Raw genomic sequence first — 20,899 nt, 5'->3', positions numbered from 1 at the left:
TTTTAGTGTGATCTGATGTTTGTGTGCGTGTTGCAGCACAATACATTTCACATATGTGAAAAATGTTAAGGAGACTTTGATGAATTACACAGGAGCATTTAATGAACACACAATTGAGGAGAATTTAGGATTTCACAGTACGGATTACACAGTGCGGGTGCCCAAATATCTCAGCACAGACAAAATGTGTTATGTGTTTACTTCCTCCATGGCCTTGGCAGGGTGCGCAGCACTGTCTTATCATACAGCTGCTACATCTCCCGTCATCTATGGAGGCACAACGTTGAAATATTCCTCTGCCTGGAATGGTTATTAGGTTATGTTGGGCACTGACCTGAATGACACCTGAGTACCATTGTCTCAATTTACATAGCATGAGTTCATAAGATGGAAATTCCAAAATACTTAGGCTGGTAGTGATTATGGCCAATGTAAGGTTAAGTCTCCAAGGAATTAATGTAAAACAATATAACTTCCTCCTAATGACTAAGCAAAAAAAAACACGTGTGTGTTTAGGGATGCAGTGTGGAGATATAATCTAGTAGAATAACAAAGAAAGAGCAGGTGGCTGCCTGTTAATTGATTCATTTTTAGCTTGCCAATGAATATGCAGGCTATTTGTATATGCAGACCTCTACTGAGGTTAGACACTGTATCACGCACCTCTCTCTCTCTGTCTTTCTCATGGACAGCCCTGTGAGCTGACAGTGTTATATATGTGTGTCAAGGAAGTGTGTGTGGCAGTTTTAAGTATTGTGAAGTGCTGGTTCATGACATTCATCCACAACATCTCTTTTTCACTGTTTCTGTGCCTCCCAGACATACATTAAAATGCAAGAATACATTATCTCACAAATCTCCATATAGTTAATTAGGGCAAACCAAAGTTGGGCAGTCCTGAGAGTATACTCCATATGTGCCTTAGTCTCTGACAATCAGATCAGTATTCAGCACAAGAGCCTCCTAATTTCAGAGACCACCCATATTAGAAGAGTTACACTGAGATTCTCTCCAGGTCTGTTATAAAATCTAACATAATTCTCTAAAGCTACACTGAGGCCACAATAACAACAATGATAACAACAACAACAACAATAATAATAATAATAATAATAATAATAATAGCCTACATTAAAAAAACTGTTGTTACACAGTATATTGTTATAATTCAGGAGACAGTCAGAAAGGAGCCCCAAATCAATTGGACTAGTATTACTTGATATTTAATATAAAATATAATAATATGTTTATGCATTTTATAGTGCTCAAAAAAGGAGATTTAAACATCAACATTTCCATGAAAACTGGGCAAACTCCATCTGTTGATGAAGATCACGTATGATTGAAAGCTCCAAAACTACTAACGTCAAATTGACATTAGGGTGAAATTGTTCTGTCAATTGCTGTTTCCAAGGTCAACAATTAACTAACTCAACATTTATTATCGTTTATTTGTATCATGCCGTCAACAACATTATGTTTTATATAAAAATACACGTTTAATTGCTGTGTGGATATCAGATTTCATAGTTTAGCAAGTTAAGAAATAAAAAATAAAAACTTGCAGTTGTGCGGAACCCTTTTAATGACACTGTGCAGCGCGGAACTGTTTTTGTCCCGTACCGGTAGTAGCAAGGGTGACATTTGGAACAGGAACAGGACGAAAACGAAGGCATGGTTGTCCATATGTTGTGACACTCTATGCCCCTTTAGTTTGTATGTGTAATTTTTTTAAATATATTTTTGTGTAAGTGTATATAATAAAGAGCGCAATGGCGGCGTGGAGCTGTCGGTTTCTTCTTCAGCGGGGACCTCGACTCATTTCTCCCCGAGCAGCAGCTGAAAGGTAGCGAATGCTAACTGGCTAACGTTGTGCTAATGTAACTGAAGTTAAACTATAGCACGTAGAAAACTAAACTAAACCAAGTTGCTGTGGTGAATTAGTAGTACAGTTTTGCAGTGCAATTCAGTTACGTTAATGTCCTTGCTGTTTTTACCTGAGCTTTTTATTTGCTAATAAATAATGTTATCACTTGCACATTATAAAGCTATCTTAAGTGCCCCTGCTTCCTAGTGACGTAGTGAGTTATAATAACGTATCTTACCATTTAATTGAAAATATTTCATACGGTTTGTGTTTTTCTATTGTTTGGCTGAAAGCTTATCCGGGGCATTTGTGTAACGTTAGTGCTTTCACTGTATGTACTTTTCGTTTTTGAGATATAAGATTTTTATTTAAAAACATACTGTAGAGACTGGTGAACCACTCTTCAGTCACAGTCTACAGTAACAAATGAGTAATGTGTTCATAGCCATCTGAAAACAGACTTCAGTATGATAAAAGGCCACCAGGGTAATTCAGTCCTGTGTACCATTTATTTAGTCTTTGAGTCGTCATTAAGCAGTATTATTTATGCAATAAAAATGCACAAAACTGTCTTTGTCTACAAGTGTAAGAGCTGAAGCAGCGAAGCAAATTTCAGTTCAGGTAGGTTATGCAGTGACATAAATTAGCCCTTACCTAGAATGATAATAATACAAATATTTTCTGATGATCAAGTCAATGGTGGTGAAGAAGGTCATGATTACTGATTTTCTCCATATTGCCCAGCCCTTGTTGCAGCCCTAAATAAGATAAGCACATATGTATGCTAACTGGCACTCTTGTATTGATTGGACATAGTTGTGAGTATGTGTCTGGCAATTATTAGTCTAGCAAAAGTGATGGTCTTCCTGTTAAATAACTACACCTGCTTTCCTGACTTTTCTTTTTTCTGGCAGTCCTGCATATTTGGTAGGTTGGATTAGGACAGTAAAGACCACAACATGGTTTGATGAACACCTCACAGAGGACAACCAGGAGTACATGAGGAAGAGTATGGCAGAGGAATACAGGAGACAAACAGCTGATAAGCTCAACCCGCTCAAAGATGAGCCCTGGCAGCGTCCTGAGTGGGCAGAGGGTAGGTGTCATGATTAGTGAGAGCTGTGTATATCATGAATCCTCTTCCTGTTCGCTCACACTTTAACCGGCTTTTCATCTCCCAGGTAGCCGAAGAGTTGGGTTAGTAGCCGTGAAGTTGGGGATGGCTCCTATCTGGACAAAAACGGGAGAAAGACATGTAGTCACCATGTTACAGGTAGCACACACACACACACACACACACACACACACACCGCTGCCTTTTCTGTTGTGCCTAAGCTTTGCAAGGTATTGCAAGCCGCAGGTATTCTTCAGGAATGATAATGTGTGTTTGTCATCCATAATGAATGTCATTTGATGTCAGGTTTATTCATATCGCATTTTGATCTCATCGACTAATCCGTCAGTGAAGTAAATTGATGGCAAACTGTGGCTGTGTGTGTTCACTTTACTCTTTTATTGATAATGACATAGTAGGTAGCATCACAAACACCTATTGCAATTTCAGTAAAATGTCAATTTTGTTTTCATTGGTCATCACCTTCAGTTAATATCAGATTCAAGGACATGCATAAACTACTACACCCACCTGCTGATTCACTTTTGTTACATTTAGTCATTTGTTTCTTATCAGCTCATCTAGGAACGGTCTGTGCTAGAGGAAAAGTAGAACATTTCAATTTACTCTCTCGGGGTGACAGTACTCCCACCACTTTGGCATTGTGGTACATGTTCTATCTAAAGCGAAACTTAAAGAATGTAAGTGAATAAATATAGTACAGGTTTGATTGTTGCTTTATAAAAAGACATTTTTACTTTTGGGGTGTGTATTTCTCTCTTCTATACTCATCTTCTGATATTCTTGCAATACATGCCTGTGATGCCATTCTATTGTTGTATGTGGCCAAAATGTAGTAATAGTCAGGTTTTGGGAGTCAGTTGGTTGCCCCATATTGAAATGCTTTACACCAGGGACTTTTATCTAAAAGGAAGAAAAAAATATTTAATTTATTTTCGAAAGGGAGACACAAAATCCCCTTCTATTTTCATAATTTTTTTAGGTTTATTGGAACAGATGATAATAATAATAATAATAATGTAATACTTTGATACCGTTATATTTTCTGAAACTGTTATTGTACCGTGAAAATCTCCGCTAGTTGTGGTTTAGGAGGAAACAAGTGGCACAGTGAAAAAACTGCAAACAGACTGACTATTGTTCATCCAGCCTCTGTTCTGTTTTTCCAGGTGCAGGACTGTCATGTCGTAAAGCACCTGTCCAAGGAAGAAAATGACGGACACACCGCCGCCCTTGTGGTAGGAGGGAAAAATGTATCACCATTCCATGTAAGAAATAGCTGTTAATATCAAAATACCTTTTTAAGGTTTTTTACCATTTAAGGTTTTTATCTTAGCTGTGATAATGGATGTGTTGATATATTATATTACATTACTTAGAAAATGTTAGTGAATGATAGTGAATTCCTGTAGGCGATTTTTTTTTAACTGGCTATAATCAATAATTTTTATAATAGCAATGTATCGAATGACAATGTGAAAACGATGTATGTAAAAGGTTTGCTCGTAGTGATGAACCTATAGAAAATTATTACCTGAGTCTGTTTCAGCTCATTGTTTAGCTGTCTGGCTCGCAACTTCACTGTTTTTCTTCACTCTCATGGCGTTATTTTCAGTTGCAGCAGGCAGCCGTTTTCATTTTAAAAGCTCTAAAAAGTCACAGTACAGTACACGCTCAGCACCAAACGGCAGACAGACAAAGTTAGAGGCTAGCTGGTGAACATAGTGCAGCATTTAGCTGCTAAAGAGCCAGATATATTTCCCTCAGGAGTTGGTAGAGACCAAAAGTTACTGAAGGATTTAAAAATAACAATTTAGGAAGACAAAAATATTACTTGCGTTATGTTTCTGATAAGTAATAAACCTGGTAGGATAATCATGAAAAAAACTGAAATGCCCCTGCTTTTTTTGTTATACAATAAGAGGCCCAAGTAACAATTAGAAGGCTCATGTGAAATATGAAAAACACACGTTATACTGTTTTTGATATATTAGTAGGGTTGGGCATCGAGAACCGATTCCTAATCGGAATCGTTTAAAAAATTACGATTCCATCGGAATCGTTTCTTTATTGGAATCGTTTGGAGGATTTGGTTTCAAATCTGATCATGGGTTCCAAATTTAATATGCACAAGTTTTGGTTTCCGTAGCGGCCAGGCGCTTGTTGTGTTACAGCCATGGAGCACAGTAAGCGGTGCTCTAGTGTGGCTTTATTTTGCATTGAAAAAGCCCGGTAAAATTGCAAACCACCATTGAATCAAAATAAAACTTTCCTCTTATTTGTGAAATAAGCATGTGACCCGTTTCAACTACACCCCTCGAAGAATTGGAATCGAGAATCGATAAGAACCGGAATTGAAAGGAAGAATCGGAATTGGAATCAGAATCGTAAAAATCCAAACGATGCCCAACCCTATATATTAGTTAAGTGGGGCGAGAACAGCCAAGCAAAACAATGTAACGTTTGCTGAACGGCAGCCAATATGGCTACTGGTGACAGTTATTGGAAAATTTTAAATGCTGAACTACTGGCCTAGCATTTAGTTAAAATGCTAAGCTACTGTATCAGTAGCCCAATTGGAGAATAGTCTTAAAGACAGCAAATTGACTGTCATACAGCTATATTTATCTACAGTCTGCTAACATTAGCCACCATGAACTACTGGTCATACCAGACCAAGTAAGGCTGTAGCAGAAAATCTGATTTTAAATTCACCCTTTCATTTGTGAAATGTGTTATATTTTCTTTGAAAGGAACATAGTCTTGCTTTAAGCAAAATAAAAACTTTTGAAATGAGATGAAAAAGTTTCTTTGTAAATATTTTTTTGGGGATATAGTAATAAAAAACATTTTGGTGTTCAGTAACTGGGTAGGAGAATTTATAATCTTCAGCTGTGCTGGCACAGAAATGTGATTTTAATTATTGTGTGCTCATTGTGATGGCCTACAATACCCAACAAAAAAAACACCCAATTACACAACAATTACTTTACATAAAATATTAATTACATAAGCCATAGATAAGGCTGAAACTGGTGACTTGTTGAACTGTTCATTTTATACTGAGTTGTAAAGTTTGAGAATATCTTATCTAACCATACCAGTCACTATGTTCTTAATACTGGCAGTGCAGCCAGTGCCAAATACTTTAATCACATCACAATGTCTACTTTTGCTCATTTTAGTTCTGGCTACATTTCATAATCATGTGAAACAAATCTAATCAGTGTGACATCTTTATGGAAGCATAACTGAATTTTGTCTTTTCCCTGAAGCATTGAGCTCATATCAGGCCTCCCAGTTCTAAGACCTTTCATGAATACAATTCCAAAGTCAGGAAATTATACTCACCCATTAACCATCAGGGACTATTTCATTTTAGGTGTCTAAATAAACAGGATCCAAAAGATTTCATCACTGCTATGTCCCACTAACATTGACAAGCACACACACATTTGACAAGTGCTGTTTTATGCTCGTAATAAACTCCAAGATCCCATCACTGCCTCCGACTGCATACAGTATCTGACCTCAAAAACACAAACACTGCAACCTGAGGTGACAGACAGCCGCGCTGGCTCTTCAGTTTACTCTGTGAACCTATACTTCCTTCTCAAAAAAAGTAGACAGTTTTAAAGAATTTATTTTAGAAAGAAAATCGCCTCTTAGTATGTATGAGGAGGATTTTTTTCCCTTTTTTAAATGTGACCTCCATCTTTTTAAGTTGGAAAAAAAACAGATATACAAGGATGAATAAATCAAAGTGTAATTTATTCATTGAGTCTTGATAGGTGCTTGATGGGCCGGTGTCGAATGTGAAGTTGTTAAGAATCCCTCTCACACAGCCACATCACTCTTCAGTCAGTTTGTCGGAGTGAGAAGCTTTGGCAGGCTGATTTTCACCCTTCTGTTAAAAGGGAGAGAGAGAGTTTAGAGTGACTGGAGGGGCTGAGATGAGAGCGAGCCAAGTGAAAGCAAATGTCAGAGACGCTCACTGCCAAGTGTACGTGCGTATGCCTGCGTGTGTGTGTTTGGCTCCCACTCATAACAGGCCCACAGCTGATTTTAAAATGCCAAAGTCTTAACTTCTGTTCGTCCTTCGTTACCACTATTTTCCTTCCTTCCTTCCCTCCATCCTTACATTTATCTCTCTTTCCATCACTCTGACTGACAGAGGTCTGAAGAGGAAATGGAGATGTTCAGGAATGCAGGGGTGCCTCCGAAACAGAAAGTCACCACCTTTAAAGTCTCAGACAATGCTGTCATCAAGCCAGGTACACACCCGTGTCACATAATAGAATAAAAATATTTTTTGTTCAAATTTTGTAATGTAATCTTGATTGTTGTGTGTTCAGGCACTCCTTTGTATGCAGCACATTTCCGTCCAGGCCAATATGTGGACGTCACAGCCAAATCGTAAGTTTGATTTCTTGCCCTCTTTCAGCTCCAGCATCACGTTTTGAAGCAAAACCTCTTTTTATGTTATTATCCTCTGAGGCAACAAGTCAACAAACCTGAAAATATGAGCATGACTTTTCTTGTGTTTGTGTGTAGCATTGGTAAGGGTTTTCAAGGCGTAATGAAGCGATGGGGGTTCAAAGGTCAGCCAGCCACCCACGGCCAAACCAAAACTCATCGCAGACCAGGAGCTTCTGGACCTGGAGGGGTAACACACACACAAACACAAACAAACACAAACGCACACAAACACACACACATAAACACACACAAACACACACAAAGATGCTAACCCATGCCAGACAAGAACAGTTGGCTTCCCGTAATCCAGTAATGTGAGTGTATGTGTGTCTTTCATCATCTGCGTCTAGGATCCAGCCAAAGTTTTCAAAGGGAAAAAGATGCCCGGCATGATGGGCAACATCTACATCACAGCTTATGGACTGAAGGTACACACACACACACACACACACACACACACACACACACACACACACACACACACACACACACACACACACACACACACACACACACACACACACACACACACACACACAGTCATGATGTTGAACTTGTTTGTCCTTGACTGCAATTTCCGTTCAATACTCATCTGCATCCTCTCTCTTCCAGATATGGAGGGTCAATACCAAATATAATGTGCTGTATGTTAACGGCTCTGTCCCCGGCCACAGGAACTGCGTGTTGAAGGTAAAAATTATCATATACATACACAATTGTGAAGTGTGATGTCGAAGGTCAAGCCCAGCACGCTTAGTGATGATTGACCTTGTACCTGTAAAAATGCCGGCACACCTGCAAGACAGTGTGATCCATCTTCATTGACACTGTGTTGTGTGTGTGTGTGTGTGTGTGTGTGTGTGAGAGACTGTGAGGGAATGGAAGTGCGCACCTTAATGATGTTAGTAATAGCCACAGCATCCATCTCCATAATCAGCATGTTGTGCAGACACACACACACACACACACACACACACACACACACACACACACACACACACACACACACACACACAGCCTATTATTTGTTTTGCAGACAAGCAATAATGAATACAAATGTGCGTTGCATTTCACCCAGCTCAGCTGTCCCCTAAAAAAAAAAAAAACACACACACACACACACACACACACACACACACACACACACACACACACACACACACACACACACACACACACACACACACACACACACACACACACACACACACAGCCTATTATTTGTTTTGCAGACAAGCAATAATGAATACAAATGTGCGTTGCATTTCACCCAGCTCAGCTGTCCCCTAAAACACACACACACACACACACACACACACACACACACACACACACACACACACACAAACACACACACAAACACAAACTTGGATCTACTATATTATATTACCCTAATAGGGCACACATGCAGGTTAATATTAGATGTTAGTTCCCTATGTAAATGAGGAACAGTTATGTTTTATCCATTAAAACAAGACTAAGGGCTGCAACAAATATTAATTTTCAATATTGATGAAAATAATTTAAACATTTTAATGTTTTATTGTTAAAAGAAACAACTTGTTTTGGTTAATCGATTAGCCCAGTGGTTCTCAGACTGGGGGTGTGTAGCCACCCTACAGGGGATGCAGAACACTAAACAAAATGATCTTGCCAACCTAAATATGTGTTTGTTTGTTTCAATAAAATGTCTTGTTTTATTAGTCGTTTTCTCAGTATTGTTAATTGATTCAAATGTTAAGTTGTAATATTTCAGATTTCAATCCTGGTTAGTGGTTTACCCATAGAAATAAAATAAGAGTAGAACGGACATTCCCATTCAAATCAACATAGCATGATGGTCAGAGTGGCAGCCATCTTTATGTGTACCGTTGCCATTGCAAAGAACTGTGGCCATTGTAGCGGGCTAACTCATTCTATTTCTGTGGTCAGTGCACAGTGCTGAGGAGATTTTCTTTTGAACTAGTCAAATGACCATGAGAAACAGTAGTTGAACAATGTCTGTTCTACTCTCATTCTATTTCTATGGATTTTGTTTGTTTCAATAAAATGTCTTGTTTTATTAGTCGTTTTCTCAGTATTGTTAATTGATTCAAATGTTAAGTTGTAATATTTCAGATTTCAATCCTGGTTAGTGGTTTACCCATAGAAATAAAATAAGAGTAGAACGGACATTCCCATTCAAATCAACATAGCATGATGGTCAGAGTGGCAGCCATCTTTATGTGTACCGTTGCCATTGCAAAGAACTGTGGCCATTGTAGCGGGCTAACTCATTCTATTTCTGTGGTCAGTGCACAGTGCTGAGGAGATTTTCTTTTGAACTAGTCAAATGACCATGAGAAACAGTAGTTGAACAATGTCTGTTCTACTCTCATTCTATTTCTATGGATTTTGTTTGTTGAGTTGTCACCTGCTAATCTTCATCCTACAGCTCACTGTGGCTGCTCCTTCTTGTTCCATTACTCCTAGGGAAAATTTAAAGATTATCGTCTGACAAAAAAAATGACAGCTAACCTCTGTGACAAATATTGCGTTAAAAAAAAATAATAATTGCAAAATTCTGTTTCATGTGCTTTTAATATTAAGTATAAGGTGTTTTTGCTTCTTAAGGTGGACATGACTGAAAAAGCTAGAGAATTGCTAATTAGATTTGAAAACTGTTAGAAAATGGTCTGTAAGTTTCCACCCGTCAAGTTGACATTTCCTGGAGAACGCAGGCATTTTTGCTTGAATAACGATAATTTTTAAAAGCAACTAGAAACCCATTTTCTGCCACTTAATTGCTGCAGTACTAATTAAGAGTGTCCTCACTGCTATTACAAAACAATTTGTTTGTGTGTTTCAGGTAAGAGATACTGTACTGCCAACCAGGAGCTCCACCCTGCGCAGCCCTCCTTTCCCTACCTATTTCACAGAAGAGGAGGGCGACCTGGATGAAGACCTGTATGACGATAACTTGTTCATTCAAACAGACCCATCATTAACACTGACCTGACCACACACACACACTTCATGTTTTCATCTAAACCCTCAAACAATGTCTGGATCCTGTAATAAAGAGTAATTCATTTGAATGTCTTAATCTCCTCTAGTTTTTTTTTTTTAGTTTGAGATGCAACAACAGCAGTCTGTTTGATCCAAACAGTTATTACAGTCCCTTTCCCCCCGAAACCATGGTAACTGTCGGAGTGATGTCACCAGAGGATCCCCAAGCAGAGAGAGGAGAAACAGACTGTGAAACAAAACGAGAGGAGGCAGATGTGGTGGAGGAATGTGCAATATCTATGCAGGACACAGGATAAGGGAAGAGGAGCAGGGGGGAGCTGGATACAATGAGTTGCACAAAGCAGTGTGAGAGAGTGAGGGCAATACAGACAGAGGGGTGAAGGAATGAGTGGGGTAGAAGGTATGGAAGCAAAAACATAGGAGTAGAAACTGAAGGATGGGAGAGGGAGTCAGTGAAGGTGTGGAGGGCAACAAGGAGGCAGGGATGGAGGCTGACAAAGGTTGACATTTGTGCATAAGAGGATAAATGAGGACATTAATGTTGCAGCAGGAACCGCTGAGTGCTTAAGTGTGTGTGTGTGTGTGTGTGTGCGTGTGTGCGCGCGCGTGCGTTTGTGTTCAGCAGTATTTAAATTAGAATACCCCAAGCTGGTGGGCTGACAGATTCCCTCCTGCACTGTGTGGACCCCTCCTCGCCTTTTTGGCAACAAATAATCAAATGAGAATCATATCCTTCAAAGTGTTGTACTCTTGTTTAGTGTAAATGTATCCTCACTGACCTGCATGTGATTCAGTCCCTCTCTCTCTCTGTTGGTCTCAGCTCTGTATCTGCAATGTAATTGACAGCAGTAGGAACATGGCTTTTGTTTGAAACGCTGGCAAGTGGTAGTGCTGCCTCAGCCCACAACAACTGCGGTTACACACACTGCATTGATGCCTTTTCCCTAATTGAGATGACACACAACCGGCAGACGCAGAAATGCGTAACCTATAGTAGTTTGGCTGTCATTTAGATAAAAAGATGGTGGTGATTAAGTTTGTGGCAAACAACGTCCTGCTCCATATAACATGCCACAGCTTGTAGGTCCATAAGGCAGCAGCAGGATCTTTGAAATGGTAATAAAATCGTTTGAAAGTCCTGCTCTGTGGAGCCTGCACATCATCAGGCTCTTGTGGGGGTGGATGAGGGGAGGGGAGGGGTGGGGGGTCTGTTAAAGCAGCAGAGCAGAAAGAGAAGACGAACTCCTGCCTGGTGTGTTTGTGTGCTTGTGGCAGAAAACCATTAGGTTAGTCAGTTTTCAGTGTTTTGCTCCACCCAATGAACTAATGACCTGATTAATGAAAAAGGCGCCTGATAATTTGGATAGATTCAAGCACTGTATCTATAGCATAACATGTATTTAGAAGGATCAATAAATGTGCTGTGATATCAGTTGGAAGACTGTAGCCACTGGTTTACCCCCACTACAGTGCTGTCAAACACTAATGTCAGGGTCATAACGCCAAACCATTTAACCTGGCCTTTAAATTTACCTACATGAATTCCAGACATGATTCAGCATCTGTGCAAACTGTACTGGCTTCCTTACTTCCCACACCCATGTTCGCACCGCACCAAGTGTCAAACTTGGCATTCAATTTGATGTCAACTATACACCTGTACAGTTTGGTGACTGTATGTTGCACGGTTGCGCACTACAACGGTGACAACGAACAAGTTCCTTCCCAAGACTATTTTGCTGCGACACCGTGTCTCTGTCCGGCGCCCATGACAATTGGGATTGGTTTAAAGAAATGCCAATAAACCACAGCACGTTTTTCTCCCATCCCGGAATGCTGTGTGGACTAGCCAGACCCTCCTCTGCAGCGCTGTGGAAGAAGGTCTGGCAAGGCGAGACTACCTCTGTGGTAGTTCCCACTACACTAGGTGACTCCAGGACCACATTTTGCCATGATGACACACACACATAGACTCACAAGGTGAAATCAATACCAACGTCGCTGTCGCAACTTAAAGCATAACTCTCGCCAAAATGCAACCTAGGGTCTTTTTGTGAATGAACCCGAGTCAAACTTTCATTTAAAAGCATATTTAGGACGGAATCGCCACTTTTAAGATTTACCGTATTTTCGTTTTTCGGTCAAATGGCCTTTTGAATGGGAGTGCTATGAAAACAACAAGAGCTACGGTGAGTTGTTCAAAACCTTTCTTTTTAGTAAACTCTGGGTACACAAACAATGTCGTTAAGGTGTAGAGCCCCTGGTGATACTTCAAGCAAAGTTTCATTTTGTGTCGAGCCTTCATAGTGTTTTAAAAATAGCTATTTTGCGACTAGCATAAAAGTGCCCCTAGCACTCCCATTCAAAAGGCCTTTTAACCGAAAAATGAAAATACGGTATCGCCACTTTTAAGATTTACCGTATTTTCGTTTTAATGTAGCTCTTGTTGTTTCCGGACGCAGCATAAAAGTGCCCATAGCACATAGCGATTCTGTCCTAAATATGCTTTTAAACGAAAGTTTGACTCGGGTACATTCACAAAAAGACCCTAGGTTGCATTTTGGCAAGAGTTACGCTTTAACACAGCTTTAAAAGAACAAAAATGACCAAATAGTGTGCCTGCCATTTTGATGGTCAGCATTCAGAGACATGAAAGAATTTGCTTCTAAAAACTTTTGTCTTACCTAGGACTTGATTCCAGACTTGTTTCGACAAGATCAACTTGACCCAAAATACCTAATATAAGCAGAGGAGCTGTTGAGCGGTGGGCTCAAGCTTGCCCAAGCAAGTCTCCGTGCAGCCCTACCAAACACAGTTTTGCAAATTTCCCCCCAACCCCACCCACTAGTTTTCTTTTCTGTCAAAGTGTCGGATATCCAATCCCTGAATGCATTTGCATTAATTCATTGTTATGCTGCATGCATGCATTCAGCTGGACAAGTTTCAGCTTAATCTAAACGTTTTGGGGAAATTACTTGGAGTGTGTGAGTGCAGGTTGCCCTGTGATTTTGACCCCAGCCTGACATGATGGATCTACTTCTCTACTTCTGCTGGCTCAACACATAAGAGATCTGATTTCCATTAGTAAAGAGGACATACACACATACACAGCCTTCTATTCTTTTCACACACACACACACAAACACATAATGTGACTCTCTCTCTCTCTCTCTCACACACACACTCACTTTGTTTTATTGCCTCCTTAGCAAGCAACAATTCTGCGCCCAAGACTGGTCAGCATTTATGTTGCAACTTCCTTTGCAGAGTTTACGCAAAAAGTGTTGAAGTGGCCTGCATCTCAACACACACACAGATCAGTATGTGTGTGTTTGTGCAATATGAATTATTGAGTGTGTTATTTGAGGGACAGCTGGCTCTTGAACAAATTAACTCCCTCAGTCAGACAGCCAGTTGTAAATCTACAGTGACGGGAGCGAGTCACTAAACAGGAGAGAAGAGGGAAATGAGATAATGTTAATGCAATTTCACACTGACATTAGCATCAGAAGGCAATGTTATTATAGTGTTTATATAAGCTCTCATAAACATGAGGAATAAAAATAATTAATCTTTTCACCAGGAAGAGAACATTAAGTTGTTTTTATTAGACTGAATACAATCACAGTCTGCAAATGGCAAATATAATATTATACATATATATATATATATATATATATGTATGTCTAAGTGACATTTGAAGTGTGTAATAAAATCATTTGTGAATTGATTGTTCTGACTTGAGCTCTTGTGCTTCATCATGTATTGCATGTTTTATTTGTCAAGGCACAATCGCTGCATCATTGACTCAAATCCTTAAATGATGTTTATATATTTCTTCCACAGCTCGATGGAGATAAAGTGATTCTAAGTGTGGCTGGGTTAGCTCAGTTGGTAGAGCGGGCGCACATATGTAGAGGTTTATTCCTCGATGCAGAAAGTCCAGAGTGCGAGTCCGACCTGTCTCTCCCCTCTCTCTTCCCTCTCTCTCCCCTTTCATATCTCAGCTTTCCTATCCATTAACGGCAGAAATGCCCAAAAAATAATAAGAAGTGATTCCTAAGCATAGATATTTAACTTTATGTTTTTTTTTATAACAGAATCCAATAAGGGGCTTTTTCAGGACTATATGGGGAAAGAGAAAAGAAGCCTGCTTGTAATTTCACCTGCACAACTATCACAGCACATATCAACCTCTAAGCCTCACTGCCAGTGGTCCTGCTGTGGCGAGGCCCTCCCAATTGTGCACACCTGCGTCTCATGAGCCTGTGTGCGTGTGTGTGTGTGTGTGTGTGTGTGTGTGTGTGTGTGTGTGTGTGTGTGTGTGTGTGTGTGTGTGTGTGTGTGTGTGTGTGAGAGAGATACCTCCCACCCATGTTGGTAAAATTTGGGTTCCTTCCTTCCAGCACCACTGGGTGAAAGCAGGATGCAGCCTTTGGGTCCCCACTTTCCTCTCTACAGGTGTTCCTATCCTGCCCTCAGATATATTTGTGTTTGTGTGTGTGTGTGTGTGTGTGTGTGTGTGTGTGTGTGTGTGTGTCTGTGTGTGTGTGTGTGTCTGTGTGTGCGTGCAGTGCCTCTACTTATTTGACCTGACAAATGCAGTCTTTCTTATTACCTTTCATCGTCTCGCTCTTTCCCCTTCAATTAAAGCCCACCTTGGATCTGTGACATCTCCATGGTAAGAAGGACCAATGGAGGAATGGGAAAGTAGAGTTGGCATGAGAATAGGGAATAAAGATCAACCAACATGTTCATAGTTGTGTTTAGGTGTATACCAAAAGCATTCAGGCCCTGGACTCACATTTCTGAGATATAGCAAAGTGGTTCATTAGATGTTCAAAAGGTCTGCAATCACACTTTAACCTTCACAGCATCGGCATTTACTGTAAAAGTGAATGCCCTATTTTATGGGGTTTAAATGAGCCATGTGGTGACAATAAGCTAAATGTCATCGGTTTTCAACCGGAAACCTTCGCCACAAGAATGTGACCACAGGATACAGAGTAAATCAATATAGAAGCCAAGGGAGGAGGCTGAAGGAGGGCGGTAAAGAGAGAGGGATGTTACCGCAGGTGAAAAACTAAATGACAAGAGGAAAGGGAGGGGAAGCAGGAGAGATGGAGGGAGAGGAGACTGAGGAAAGGAGTGAGAGTTGACTTTGAGGAGTCAACTGCTCTTCCTGTCTGACCTTTGACATTCAGGGAGCAGGTTAATCTATGACATTATCAGTGTGTGTGTGTGTGTGTGTGTGTGTGTGTGTGTGTGTGTGTGTGTGTGTGTGTGGGGAGGGTGGGGGGGCTTAGTGTGAACAGGAGTAAATTGTGCATTTGTTGGGGACTATTTTCAGCTGTGGATTAATACACATTTGGTGTATTAGCGACTATTTGCAGCAGCAGGATGGAGCATGATTTTTGATTAGTTTTGGTCTTTTTCATGGGATTTGTTGAAAATAATAATAAGAATAATAATATAGAATATCAACAAATACCTAAAACACACACATACATAAATATATAAAAAATAGTTTAGTTGTAGATGGTTTTATATGTTGAAATGTAGGGATGTGTGCTGCCCAGCCTTCTGTCACAACTCCAACACAAAGGAGATAAAAAAAAATAAAAATCATCAAAAAGTGACACTGAAACAAATCCAGACAAATGAAACCAAAACTATTTGCATGGCGAGATACCATCTATGTGTGGGAGGGAAAATAGATATATATATATTTTTTGGTTTGGGTGAATAAAATAGAATATCCAAAGTGATCCTTTACAATGTCTCAAAAAAGTACACACTCTTCTCTTGCACACACCTACGCACGCACACTAAGTGATGACATTTTCTCACTCCTGAATAGAAAGCCATTTAGCTTGACTCACAGAGAGGAGCGGACACAAAAGCAAAAACACAAAGAGAGAGCGAGAGAGAGAGAGAGAGAGAGAGAGAGAGAGAGAAAGAGAGAGAGAGAGAGACAGTGTGTGTGTTTGTGTGTGTGTGGGAGGGGGAGGGGGATACTCTTAATGCTGTGTAAAATATAATAAAAAGCATAAAAACTTAAAAACCACATCTATACATAGAGTTCAGTAGAAAGATAAACTCTATCAGATTATCCAGATTGGATTATTATAGTCTGTATTTTAGATCAGGTAGACAGATAAAATCTCACCACCTTTTCTTTGCTGCTAAAAGTAAACAAAAAGATGAATCAAAGGTTTGTCAAAAATGATTAAAAATCAAATTGGGTTGTGTGTGAAAATGCAGTCAATTCACTGCATTGTGTCGGTATTCCACTAATTATAAGAACCTTCATCTGCTATGAAGGCATCTCAAGAGACGCGTGTGTGTGTGTGTGTGTGTGTGTGTGTGTGTGTGTGTGTGTGTGTGTGTGTGTGTGTGTGTGTGTGTGTGTGTGTGTGTGTGTTATAAACAGAAGGCAGATTGGGAGCAAGTGAGATAGAAATTAGATTTGTTTTGTCAGCAAAAACACCTTATAGCCTTACTTAAAGAGCCAGTAATGAAGCTGCCAGCTATACTGTACACTCAAGTAGTTCACACACACACACACACACACACAAACCCATATCTCTGAATATTGATTCCTCTCATACCTGTGCACTATCCCAGCTCTCATCTCCTCGCCTGCAAAGTTTAAACTATGCCTGAACATCAGAGATCATCCAGATATCTACATGATAACAATATCAATTATTACAGCATCATGTTGACTCAGCTCACATTCCCTCAGTCGACTCAGAGTGAATGCAAATGAAGATGCAGATCAGCATTTTCAAAGTGCCAGCGGGTCTTATCTGTATCTACAGTAGCAGTGCGCGTCGGACTGCAGGGCAACACTGCCGCTCAGTGGTTTATACAGGAGCTACACACACACACACACACACGCACGCACACACACACACAAACACACACGCGTGCACACACACACACACACACACACACACACACACACACACACAGAAGTGGGGCAGGTTGGAGAGGAGGTTGTGCAAGGTGACATCTCAGAGGAGAACAGCAAAAAGTGGCTTTTTTTCTTAAGAGGAAAGTGCAAGGTTGAATTTCTGCATACAGAAAGCTGATTTAGGGGTTTTGGACTGCAAAGATCTATGACAAATCTCTCAGCTCAGTTATCTAAACTTATTAGTAAAAGAAACTGCACATTTACTAATAAGATGTAATATTTTAGAAATCAAAATGTAAGGCATTAAAATGTGTTTTTCATGAACATCTTTTTCACTCATTAACTATTTTTTTGTGGATGATTTCACAATCTTTTTTTTTCGGCCTCGTTGGCGAGACACACAGACCAAGTCTGAATGGTTATTTTAAACTTTGTTCGAGCAGGCTGTAATGCTCCTACCTTTAGCTGTGATCTGTGCCAACAGCACATCTTTACAGAACAAAACCTGGATAGTGAAAACAAACAGGTCTCTGATCACAAGTCGTGCAGAGAAACCATCACTAGATTGACCCCAAAACACCACCCTGCTAAGATAATAGGACCAGAGTTTGCAGGCAGCCAGATGCTTTAGTGTGTAGCTGGATGTGTAGTGACTGCAAGATTCTTCTCTGAGGTCTGGGCTGTGTGGAAGTAGAGAGACAAAAAGCCTTGGAGTGGCAGCAAGAATGTGGCATCTTCTGTACTTTTGAGCTATTTCAAACCATCAATCATCTGGAAAGATGTACTGTTCCTATGGAGATCAGGACAGTTAAAGCAGTATCATATTACATCATTTTTATTTAATATTGTAAACGTTAATCATGTTTATCTGTATATTCATTTACTATCTTCCACTCTTCTCACTTTGTTTTCTTCTTCTTTGTAAAGTATCTAATGGATTTAATGTATTGTTGTGCTACAAAATAAAGATGGAGGCTAAAGCTACGTTCAGACCAAAAAAAGCAATCTGGCGGGGGAGTGTCAACGAAACAGCCCATTTGTGTGACATCCTGTTGTGTTCCCCCAATGTAGACTTTTATGTATTTTTTAAGATTTTTATATTACCTTTTGGGCTTTTCCACTTTTATTTTGACAGGACAGCTAAGTGAGAAAGGGGGAAGACATGCAGGAAATCGTCACAGGTCAGATTCGAACCCTGGACCTCTGCTTCGAGGCATAAACCTCTCAGTATACGTGCGCCTGCTCTACCCACTGAGCCAACCCGGCGTTTCAGTTCGCACTTGAAGGCAGCTTGATTTTACAGAGAATGAAAAGAGACGAGTGAGACAGATCGACGTGCTTTGTTGCTGAAGGAAACATTCAGCTGTTACACAAACTCCTGGGCAGTTCAGTGCTTGCGTTTCATGTTTTAAAACTTGTGGCAGCGACATGGATGTATTAAGAGAACGGGCAGCGATAGAGGCAGTGATATTCCCTGTTTACTGTACGGGATTCTAACACCGCCTCAAAACACACCCCGAAACACACCAACAAGTCTGATCACCTGTTACATGATTGGCCACCGCAGCCTGACGTGGGGTTGCTGTTGTGTATAATAAGGACGCTGGAGGAGAGGTTGTAGGCCGCTGCTCACTTTACTTTCAGAAAACAGGAACTCACTATTTCAGACCAAAACAACTGTATCTTCCGCATGCGCCAAGGCGTTACCAAACGAACACAGATTAAATCGTCCTGAACGGACATAACAGTTGCGTTTCTCCAAAAGTTGAGTCAATCTCAGCTTTTCGCCACAGGCCCTCTGCGTTTTTTTGCGTGTCCCCCCACCCTCCCGCGGCAAGCCCCGCCGCATCCTTAACGCACTACCCATTCAAAATCAATGGAAAGGCCTGCTTTTTTGCAGCACCGTCTGACGGCCAACGCAGGCTGTGTGAATGCCCACTTATACTGTCCTTTGTTGCATCTGTAACCACACAAAACAGTGTTGTCACGGTGTACTGACACCCTGGCGTACACTTCTACGTCACTGTTAAGTTAAGTTAAACTGCTGGAGGTGAGTAAAAATAAGATATTTAGCTGGTATTAAAGGTAACATGCTGCTTTTTGGATGCTTTTATTTAGGCCTTAGTGGTCCCCTAATACTGTATCTGAAGTCTCTTTCCTGAAATTCAGCCTGCAGAATTACAGCCACTAGAGCCAGTCCCACAATGAGCTTTCCTTAGGATGTGCCATTTCTGTGTCTGTAGCTATTGAGGAGGAGAGAGAGGGGGGCAAAGTGGAGGGTGGGGGGTGTGGCCTTGACCAACTGCCACTTTCCTTGTTTGAAAGCCATGATGCCTCTCTCTTTCTCATGGGCGGGCCAAATTCTCTGGGCGGGCGAAGCAGAGAAAGGGGAGGAAACCTTGCTCCTTATGACCTCATAAGGAGCAGATTCCAGATCGGCCCATCTGAGCATTCATTTTCTCAAAGGCAGAGCAGGATACCCAGGGCTCGGTTTACATCTATTGCCATTTCTAGCCACTGGGGGACCATAGGCAGGCTGGGGGAACTCACATTAATTAAAAAAAAAAAAAACTCATAGTGAAATTTTCATGCCATGGGACCTTTTAGCACTTTAAGTTGTAATTGACCTTTAACCACCCACTTTATTTGGGTATCTCCAATATTATCCTTTTTAATGCTGCTAAATATATTATGTTATTTCTCCTATCATACATTGATTGAAAGGACGGCCAGGTCATGTATAGACCTAGCCTGATAAGCCAGACCCACATCAAGATGTTGGGTCTGGGAACTCACCATTGGCAGGGCTCAATCCGAGGGGCGGGATAAATGGTTGTCTTTCAAATTCCCTCTGCACTCATAGCCAACCAGAGCAATGCTAGTTGATAGATTAAACTTTTGCCATATCTGGTCGGCAAAACTCTGAACAAATCTTCCTTTTTTAAGAATGACTTCAGTGCTTAACTCCAAGTCTTCCAGAGTCGCGGCCAAAGCCGATTCGAACGACTGCTGTTCGCCAGCAGCAGCAGCCATCTTCTTTGTTTCCAAGTAGCAGGGAATTCACGTGGAAAACGTCACAACTCTGCCGTCCTTATGTTAAGCCCGCCCACCGACTCTATACACGATGTGATTGGCCTGACCAGAATTGGGGTTTTTCCAGCTCGCAAGCCAATGGAGAGTTGCTAGACTGACCCTGGCTGAAAATTACATTTGCTGCCGCTAGGGTGCGTCTAGATTTCTAGGCTAGTATAGTCCCACATATGTGTGTAGTTTTTTTTATTGCAGCTAAATTCTAAGTAAAATACATTTTTTTATTGCAGCTAAATTGTAAGTAAAATGTTGAATTATTCCCAGTGAAATGTAATCCTATTTCCAAGTAAGTGCTATTTTTTGTTTTAATGTCACCCCAAAATGAAACTTTATTAAGACCACTGATCTCTTCTATGTCTTTGAAACTGGGGCTTTTCATGATGCCATTAAAAGCAAAAAA

General features: G+C 40.5%; 1 protein-coding gene and 1 long non-coding RNA gene across 2 annotated transcripts; one reads left to right on the top strand and one right to left on the bottom strand.

Moving 5' to 3' along the window:
* Positions 1 to 1,620: 1,620 nt before the first annotated feature.
* On the top strand, positions 1,621 to 10,566 carry mrpl3 (mitochondrial ribosomal protein L3). The gene is made up of 10 exons (XM_039821128.1): positions 1,621 to 1,846; positions 2,782 to 2,963; positions 3,049 to 3,140; positions 4,172 to 4,270; positions 7,177 to 7,276; positions 7,358 to 7,418; positions 7,557 to 7,668; positions 7,832 to 7,909; positions 8,094 to 8,171; positions 10,330 to 10,566. The coding sequence occupies exons 1-10, from the start codon at positions 1,773 to 1,775 to the stop codon at positions 10,477 to 10,479; spliced, it is 1,026 nt and encodes a 341-aa protein (XP_039677062.1). The 5' UTR covers positions 1,621 to 1,772; the 3' UTR covers positions 10,480 to 10,566.
* On the bottom strand, positions 6,756 to 7,588 carry LOC120571963. The gene is made up of 2 exons (XR_005641327.1): positions 7,517 to 7,588; positions 6,756 to 6,909 (listed from the first exon to the last, which is right to left on the bottom strand). It is a non-coding gene; the product is annotated as an uncharacterized LOC120571963 (long non-coding RNA).
* Positions 10,567 to 20,899: the final 10,333 nt, after the last annotated feature.

Source organism: Perca fluviatilis, chromosome 13 (assembly GCF_010015445.1).
Source record: "Perca fluviatilis chromosome 13, GENO_Pfluv_1.0, whole genome shotgun sequence".
NCBI classification, from domain to species: Eukaryota; Metazoa; Chordata; class Actinopteri; order Perciformes; family Percidae; genus Perca; species Perca fluviatilis.
This window is presented reverse-complemented; position numbering and strand designations above follow the sequence as displayed.